Source organism: Rhinopithecus bieti, unplaced genomic scaffold (genome assembly GCF_001698545.2).
Source record: "Rhinopithecus bieti isolate Rb0 unplaced genomic scaffold, ASM169854v2 scaffold_17812, whole genome shotgun sequence".
NCBI lineage: Eukaryota > Metazoa > Chordata > Mammalia > Primates > Cercopithecidae > Rhinopithecus > Rhinopithecus bieti.
This window is the reverse complement of record NW_016808909.1, coordinates 428,055-436,923: the sequence shown is the minus strand read 5'-3', so window position 1 is coordinate 436,923 and position 8,869 is coordinate 428,055. Positions and strand designations below refer to the sequence as shown.

The 8,869-nt window shown below is 46.4% G+C and overlaps 1 protein-coding gene across 8 annotated transcripts in view; it reads left to right on the top strand.

The window, feature by feature from the left end:
- The window catches only part of MEIS2 (Meis homeobox 2), a 221,002-nt gene that overhangs the window by 4,806 nt on the left and 207,327 nt on the right, over positions 1–8,869 (top strand). For 4 of the 8 annotated variants that reach the window (XM_017887758.1, XM_017887761.1, XM_017887757.1 and 1 more), the window contains exons 1-6: positions 9–198; positions 900–1,132; positions 2,665–2,806; positions 3,487–3,537; positions 4,507–4,557; positions 5,345–5,494. In XM_017887758.1, coding sequence (XP_017743247.1) covers positions 190–198; positions 900–1,132; positions 2,665–2,806; positions 3,487–3,537; positions 4,507–4,557; positions 5,345–5,494 — 636 coding nt within the window. In that variant the 5' untranslated portion in view covers positions 9–189. Of the gene's footprint in view, positions 199–899; positions 1,133–2,664; positions 2,807–3,486; positions 3,538–4,506; positions 4,558–5,344; positions 5,495–8,869 lie in introns of all 8 variants that reach the window. The other 4 variants (XM_017887763.1, XM_017887759.1, XM_017887764.1 and 1 more) reach the window with 3 other exon arrangements.

Sequence of the window (8,869 nt, the reverse complement as noted above, 5' to 3'; positions counted from 1 at the left end):
GCCGCTGCTGCGCCGCTGCCGCCGCTGCTCGCGCGGCTCGGGGCGGGCACGGGCTGCGTAGGAGCCGCCGCCGGGGCCGCCGCTGGGGCCGCGCTGCCGCAGCCGCTGCGCCGCCGCCTAGACTACTAGCCTGGGCTGCTTGTTTTGTCTCTGAAATTGACAAGGACGCAGGGAATCCGCTGCTAAATAATGTTTCTGGTAACTTTCACGTTATTCCCCCTCCCACCCTCCGCTCCCTGCCCCCGGGGAGGCACTGGCCCTAGTCTTTCCTCGTCCTCGGCGTTCTCGTGCTGATTATTAGCGTTTTTCTTCTCTTTATTTTGTTTCATTTCGCCTTTTGATTTATTGGATCCTCGGAGGAGGCGAAGGGGGGTTAGGGGTGGGATCCGGGGTTTCCTCCTCACACTAACTCCACTTCTCCCTCCCTTGGCTCGCTACGGTTCTGTTGCCTCCGGCGGGAGCGGGGCCTCCCGGCGCCCCCTCAAATCCCCGGCCTCGCCGCCTCCTCTTCCTTCTCTAAACGTTGCTCTTGGTTCATGCTTTTTCATTTTTAAATTTAATAACATTTTTTCCTCACAACTTTTAACTTCGTTGTTTTGGCTGGTTTGGTTTCTGTGTGCTCAACTTGTGCTCGGTACTTTTCTCCTTTCTGACTTTGTTTTTATTTTTATTCTCTCCTCTCTCTCTCTCTCTCTCTCTCTCTTTCTCTCTGTCTCTCTCCCTCCCTCCTCCTCCTCTCCTCTCTCTTACCTCTCTCCCTCCCTCTCTCCTCTCTCTCGTCTTTATCCCTTCCCCTCTTTTCTGTTCACCCTCTTCTCTCTGCTCTTTTTCCCTTTCCACCCCCCTCCTCTGTTCTCCCTCACCTCCTGCGCCCCCTCCCTCTTCCCGGGTTCTGACAGTACGATGAGCTACCCCATTACGGCGGGATGGACGGAGTAGGGGTTCCCGCTTCCATGTACGGAGACCCTCACGCACCACGGCCGATCCCCCCGGTTCACCACCTGAACCACGGGCCGCCGCTCCACGCCACACAGCACTACGGCGCACACGCCCCGCACCCCAATGTCATGCCGGCCAGCATGGGATCCGCTGTCAACGACGCCTTGAAGCGGGACAAGGACGCGATCTATGGGTAAACCGACCCCCCGGACCCAGCTTACTGTGTGTGAGTGTGAATGAGTGTGTGTCTCTGTGGGGGTGGGAGGGTGGACCACTAAGTGGGGAGTTATTTCTGCATGGTGGGGGGCAGGCGCCGCTTGCCTTGGGAAAGGACCGTGGAGGGGGCCTGCTCTTCTGCCCCTGGAGTCAAAGACCCGAAGAACTAGCCTCCTTCACTCCCACAGCCCGGCCACTCCGGACGCCACAGCCTGGAGTGACTGAGTCCCCAGAATCCTGCCGGGGCCTTCTCCCCGAGGACAGGATTCCTGGCTGAAGGACGCGGGGCTGCTCGTTTCAGGCTCCCTAACAGAGGCCTTGACGAAGGAGAAAGTTTCCTACCGATGAGGAGCAACTTTGGGTTTTTTTTAGTTATTTTTTTCGTCTGTTTCCTATTGAGGGTCTGGGAGTCACTAAAAGCAGCTTGAGCTGGGATCAGGGCTGCTTCTGTCGGCCAGGAAGTCCTAATCACCCACTTCTTAATTCTCTGTAAATAAAGGGGGCAGACCTTGAAGTGCAGCGAGGTGGAAGGGACTGTTGCTTGCTTGGAGCCGCTCTTAGGGGGACTAAGGAAGATGGCTGGAAATTATTTTATATTCTGAGAGCACTTGGTGAGGGGTGGGATGCAGGATCCTAACGTGTACCACACGGGCTCTTCCGGCTGAGGGTAGGTGGGAAAAGCGACGGGATGCCGAGGGGAGGGGACAGTGGGTAAACAGCAACTGAGCCCCAAGCCAGAGGCCGCAAGCATCCCGAAGTGTGGCTAAGCCGCCCGGAGGAACACAAAGGGCATACGCGCACGCACACTTACAAGTTTTAAAAGGCGATTTATTTATTTTTGTCTCCTGTAACGCTGGGAGAAATGTGGTCTTTGGAAGGAAGCTCTACAGCGTGTAACCTTCCTATTATTTCGGCCCCCACACTGGGGCTTTAGTACAAGTGGAGCAAACAAGTTTATAAGGCAAGGGGGTGGAGAGATTAGAAGAGCATTCTCTTGCATTTAGGAAATGTCACTCCCGTGTGTCTGTAGGTGAAGCTTTCGGCCTTGTCTGAAATGCCCATTAAAATGCAGAGTTAAAACTATTTTTTTTTTTATTTCAAGCAGTGTTCCTTTATTGGGAGATCAGGGCTGGGTCTCAGGGGTTGGTTCGGCGGCCTCCGTAGTGTGGGGAGTAGATCAGAATCGACTCAGGGCTCCAGACTGCCTGAGCGTCTCCGATGTTTCATTACGTTCCAACTGAGGCTGTTTTTATTTGTTGGGCTGCAGTGGTCGAGGGCTTCTCTGGGCAGATCTGAGGGACTTCTGAGCTGCGGGAGAGGGCCAGGCCCTTTTCCCTTTCTGTTTCTGGCTTAGGCTCGGCTGATGGAGGAAGGCTTGTAAAGTGTGTTGCGTGCCTGTTGTATTAAAGAAGGACTCCACACCCTCCAAACTTGTTGATTACAGTTCTTGCTCCTTCCCCTCTGCACCCCGTCTCTGTGTGTGTGTCTCTGCGTGGCGCTGCCCGTTAGGCACCCGTTGTTTCCTCTGTTAGCTCTGGTCTTTGAGAAGTGCGAGCTGGCGACCTGCACTCCCCGGGAACCTGGAGTGGCCGGCGGAGACGTCTGCTCCTCCGACTCCTTCAACGAGGACATCGCGGTCTTCGCCAAGCAGGTCCAGCCTTCTTGATCCACTCATCTTCGGGCAGTCCCTCACTACCCCTCCCGTTTCCTCGGAGCTTTACTTGAAAGGAGGAAAGGCCAGGGACACCCGATCTGTTCCTCTGGCCCAGTCCGCTCTCTATGCCTCCCTCCCCATCCCTGAGCCTGGGGGCGAATTGGAAGTGGAGATAAATATGGGTGTTTGTTTTCCCCCCCAGCAGGAATACGGGGTCTCGACCCTCGAATTAAAGTTGACCTGCTCCTAATCTGGGGCTTGGCCTTTTTCCCCGCCTCCAGCTACTTGAACAAGAATTGGGGAGAGGGGCTGTGAGGGACCCGGTAGTGCCCGGGAGGCAAGGAAGCTGGGCGCCTCTCCGAGCGGTCCCAGGCAGCAAAGGAGAGCCACAGCCTCTTGGATGGCTGGATAAGGGGATACTCGGGGCCCTGAGAACGACCCTGAGTTGCTGGTTACAGCTTAGTGATACCAGCTCCCCCTTAATGGGGTCAGGACCAGAATGCCCTGATTCTTCTTCAGCGACCCCACTAATTTAAGGCACCAGTTTTTTCTTGTATTTTGCCAAAGCCCCTTTCCTCTTCTCCAACATTGCCCTTCCACCGTCCCCATTCTCACATTTCAGTTTTCTTATTTTAAATGGGGTGACCGTTCAAGCTGACTTTCTCTGTTTCTTACAGGTTCGCGCCGAAAAGCCACTTTTTTCCTCAAATCCAGAGCTGGACAATTTGGTAAGGCTCTCTGTTCCTTGTTTTTCCCCAGCCTTTGCCCTCTCCCATGCCCAGAAGCACTCACTTTCTGCTGGAGCTCTGGGGAGTTGGAACAGAACCCTCTTTTGGAGCTCTAGGGAGAGAGGGAGGAAGGGAGCAGCTTAGAGCCCCCACGCGGGAGCTGGCGAGCAAGGAGCAGGATGAACGTGGTGGGGAGCGAAGCCCAGGGAGGCCAAAACGGGAGACCAAGCGCCGAGAGCGCGAGCAGGGGATGTTTCCCAGGTCTCGGCCCCAGGAGTAATCTGCGAGAAGTGAGTTATTTCCTCTGTTTGCTGGGGCAGGCGGCCGAGCCCCGGGCGGCTAACCCGAAGGATGTAACCGCTGGCACTGCTGAGGGCGGGCTGGAGGTGGGGGCTGGGGGGCGGTGAGGGGCAGGCCAGCGCAGGCCACTTTTAGGTGCGATTCTTTTGCTAATTTGCACGATTTCAATATTAAAAGTACTTAAATCCGCTTTCAAAGGCCCTGCCTCAGCATTCATCTTGAGTATTTCCTTCTTTAGTGAGGAAGGATTTCGCTGGGTATGCTGTTCTAAAAAGCTTTTTCTATCCTGAGAAGCGACCTTTTTTTTTTTTTTTTTTAATTGTCCTGAGGTCGAGGGAGGGGATGTTTAAAGAGGACTAAAAGGAGAAAAAAGGCCTGGCCCGAGGAAAGCAGTCCTTACAAATAGCACAGTGAACATCAGGGGGAAAGATATTAATGCTCATGCTCAGGTTGAGTCAGATTCCTACCCCGTGGCCAGTGAGGCAGAGATGATCAGTAATCACTTGATTTTTCAGACTATTTTCTTGATCTTTAAGTTTTTCCTGGCCGCCTGCCCGTTTCTTCTCCCCAGCCCAATTTTCTCACCACCATCGTCACCCCACTCCCAACCCCAAGACAGGACCTCAGAGTCACACAGCTCTAACTCCATTCCCTGAACTTTGCTTTCAGATGATACAAGCAATACAAGTACTAAGGTTTCATCTTTTGGAGTTAGAAAAGGTAAGCAGGAAATAACACTCCCGGTGTTGATTAAACCGCTTCCCTCTCCTAGTTGAGTTGGGATGTTTTTAACAAACCTCTAGTATGAGGGATTGGGCACCTGGAGATTTTGAGCATGTAACCATGTCCATCCTTCAACTGGCTTCTCAACACAGGGGCTCAGAGGGTGGGTGAATCAGGACAGGCTTGCCTTTAAAATAGCCTCCTCCTCCCCAATATTCCCCTGAGGCATTCAGGATTATTTTGAAATGCAGCAAACCATTTATGTTACTGGACACTCAGCCTGCTTGCATCTTTATTAGCTCAGCTCACCCTCGGCCCTGGGTTTGCATTAGGTGCAGGCAGAGTGAATCATCCTCACTGGGTGTCTTTACATTGCTCTGCAGCTCAATTACTTTCCCCTAGAAACATACAGAACCCCTAGCTTATAAAATCACAAACGTTAATGCACTCCCCAGTTTCAATGTGGTAATGTTTTGATGTTATTATCGAATCAGATTTAATTCCCTGGACTCCCAGTCTGAACCCAGTTATTTCCAGTCCTATTTCTTTCTCTCTCTATTGTAACTTGTTGCTCAGAGAAGTCTCTGGAGAATAATATCTGCTGCAACAATTACTCTATTGTTTCCTTGCCTTCAACTATTACACCCTTTAATTAGAGTGAGTTTGGAAGACATCACACTGTTGCTCTTTCCAAATGTAACCTTACAACCTGGTATTTTTCCTTTCTAAAAATGAAACAAAACCACAATATGAGCTGAACTCTCCACCATGACCTTCGTTCTAGGTCCACGAACTGTGCGATAACTTCTGCCACCGATACATTAGCTGTTTGAAGGGGAAAATGCCCATCGACCTCGTCATTGATGAAAGAGACGGCAGCTCCAAGTCAGATCATGAAGAACTTTCAGGCTCCTCCACAAATCTCGCTGACCATGTAAGTCTGCTAGCCTTTGACAATCTTTTAAGGCCACCGGGCAAAGCATTATTGTAAACTTGTTTTAACATCTAGCTCCACTGATTTCGTTTTCTTTTTAAATGACTTGGTCTCTTTTGGGTCTTCTCTTTCTTGCTGTCTCTGCCATACCCTTCATTTTCATTTCTCCTTTCCTGGACCCCCTCCTATTTATGTTGAGAGCCAAAAAACCAGAGAGTTGATAGAGTGATTTGTGGTCTTAATGTGTAAAGTTTTCTGGATTTGGTGACTTGGGTGTTAGCAAATTCTGTTTGATATAGTCACCACTGTGTCTTCTGCTTTCTTAATTTTGTGTGATCAGTGCAGCAGGGATAGAAAGAAGCAAGACGATTAGCTGGACTGGTCTGGAGTGAAAGGACTGAAGGAAAGAGAATTGGGGAGTGAGTGCTAATTTCCTCGTATCTCACAGAGATGACAATTCTGAGAATTATTGGCAATTTTGCACTGCATTCGAAATAAAAGCGGTGAGCAAATACATTCCAATTCTCAGGGCTTTTGCTCTATAGAAACTTATTGTCAGAATATGGACTTATTACCAAAGGCCCGAAGCATCTTCACACTAAAAGACAGTCACCTTGATGAACCAATTATTAACAATGTATTACAAAAAGCTGAAGGGAATTATGATTGAGTAAACATAGGTTAGTGGTTGAATTTTAACACTTTAACAGTTGGTGAATGAGGATGGAGAGTATAGTAAGAAGTGACTGTGTATGTCAGGCCAGGAAAGGAGATTTCTTTCTATTCTCTCTGTTTCTAATCCTATTTTGGAACCAATCTAGTGAGTCTGATGCTAAAAAAAAGAAAAAAAAAAAAAAAGCATATGTAGTGAGACTGAAAATTTGAAAAAGAAGCAAAGAGAAGAAAGATTGCAGCTGGTAGGAAAGGCAAGAGTGGCGAGGTTAAAGAGTGGGTGTGAACAGCAGTTGTATTTATAGGAACTCAAGCCTGGAAATGGGGGACAGGGTGTCTATAGATTACATTCAGTTGAACTCACAGCCTAAATGATATAAGCTGTAGTTTAATAACTTTGTGGCCGAAATATTAATTTAACACTCCGTGTGAGTTAAACAGGCATTAAGGCTTGAAGGCGGTTTGTCCCTACCTCCCATCCCAATTCCTGACTGTTATGAGAAATGAAATGGGATGCCTTAGTATATACCTTCTATGAGGTTCTTCTCTCCCCTGCTCCAAACAAAAGTTTTGAAAATATGCCGTCATAGATTTTCATAATTAACCTTTGCACTTGTATGGGAAGTCAGCCTAAGAACAAAAGTTAGAAAAAGTCTAGAAAAGAAAACGTCAGTCTGGGATATCCAGTTCTGTGACAGAATAAACACTATGGAGTTGAAGGCTCCTATTCCTATCTCTTTACCCTTACCTTTTTCCATCATGGTGAGGGAATCTTTGGTGACCTCCTTTGTAGATCGAGTGAATCTAATGAAATCCAAAGGATGCAGCAGTGGTTATGGAAAGTGTATTTGCTGATCTGAGACTCTACAGTGTGTTGTGGTCCATGAGGCATGACACTACCTAAGAAATATTTATCTTTGTTGTTTTTTTATGTGTTTATTTTCATTGTTTTCTGTTGGTAAATTTTTATGTATTCACATTATTGGGAGAATGGGGAGGGGTCTATTTACATAGTTTGTAAAATGAGAGGTTCACAGTTCTTGGAGCCAAAAGCTTTTCTCATGATATCTCTAGGAGTACCGACTACTTAGTTTTCGAAAACAGTTTCTTGGCAACTGTTTTTCCAGTGGATGTGTAGAGCTAGACCATGTTGATGTTTACATAGAAAAGATAAGATAAAATAGGCTGTTTAAAGTATTGGCTGATAGACAATATCAATTTATGAGACTAGTGTAATGTTTAAATATCCACTCAAGAAGGAAGTTGTACCTAAGAGGATAGTGCTTTAATAATTTATCAATCATCGTCTTTGGATAAAAGAGTCAAGTGTAACATTTGTTGCTCTCCTTTCAGGCCCCCAGTCAAGTAAATATGACAACTGATTTATTTTGAACCCATGAGGGCTTGCCACCTCATTGGGTGTCATAATTTAAAGCCTTTTATTTCCTAGAGATCTGAACTATAACATTTTTACTTTAGCCCCCTGCTATTTGTTTTGAAAGGAAGCAATAATTTGTTCCACCAGCACACCAAGTGGAAAATGGAGAGATTTGCCACAGACTTGTGTTTTATGCAGGGACATGAGAGAAAACCTTGGAGAGTTTTCACCATTTTTGAGACTTTTGTACCATAGGTGTATTGATTGTATTCATGTCCAGGCTTCCCCTTTTAAAGCAAATCCTCTTATGCTTTTCAGCCTTTTCTACAAAGTTGCCTTCCTTCAACCCCTAGCCAAACACAAAGTAAAAATAACAGAGAACCACTACCTGAAAAGTGGTGCGAGTGGGACATTTTCAGCATGTAAATGTGCCCAATTTGAATCTTCAGGTTTATTTTTCATTTGCTTTGATATGTATATTTAATACATTGCCCCAGGCTGGATCTCATTTGGTGAACACTGGTGCAGGGGTGATGATGAGCTACTTCAGAAAGGCCCAGACAGCGCGTTGTTTTCTTGTTTTATCTGTTGGCCCACTATTCTGATCTACTGAGCTTCCTCATGGTTTTATTTGCACATGAAATGCTGAGAGCATTTCAACTTATTGGCTATGAATAATGACAGCTAAAAAAGAAGTGTAGTTTAATTTGTTGTGTGCCAAGGTTTCTCTTGTGGAGGTGACAGTTTGTGACAGCTGTTTGACACCCCCAAAACACATACACCTCTACTTTTATTAAGTGGTATCCAGCTTCATTGTGTGTGTGTGCGTACGCGTGTGTGCGCGTGTTTAAGGAAGGAACGTGCAAAGAGAGAGAGAAAAGCAGAGAGAAATGCATCAGAAGCAAAATATTAGGTACCAATATAGTTTCAGTATTATTTAAAGGAATTTGAAAATGTAAATAAAGTAATGAATATAAATATCTTCAAAGCGACTATATTGGCAGACTTAAGAATAAGTTTTATATGTTATTAGTAAATCATGTGAATTTCACATTTCATAAAGTTATATAAATAATTTGATATAACATAGATGCATTAAAAGAAGACAACCATAATATTCTTGCTTTCCATTCCTTACATTCAATGAGGTTACTGAATTTGTTCATTTATTATTAACACTTACATATGATGGGTGTAATGATAAGAGGAAGTTTGGAATTAAATAGAAAATAATAAATGCAATATTGATTATAATTTTGTTGTATTTAGTAAATTCATAAGGCATGCTTATGTTTTAATATTATAATGTATTTTGTCTTTTACTA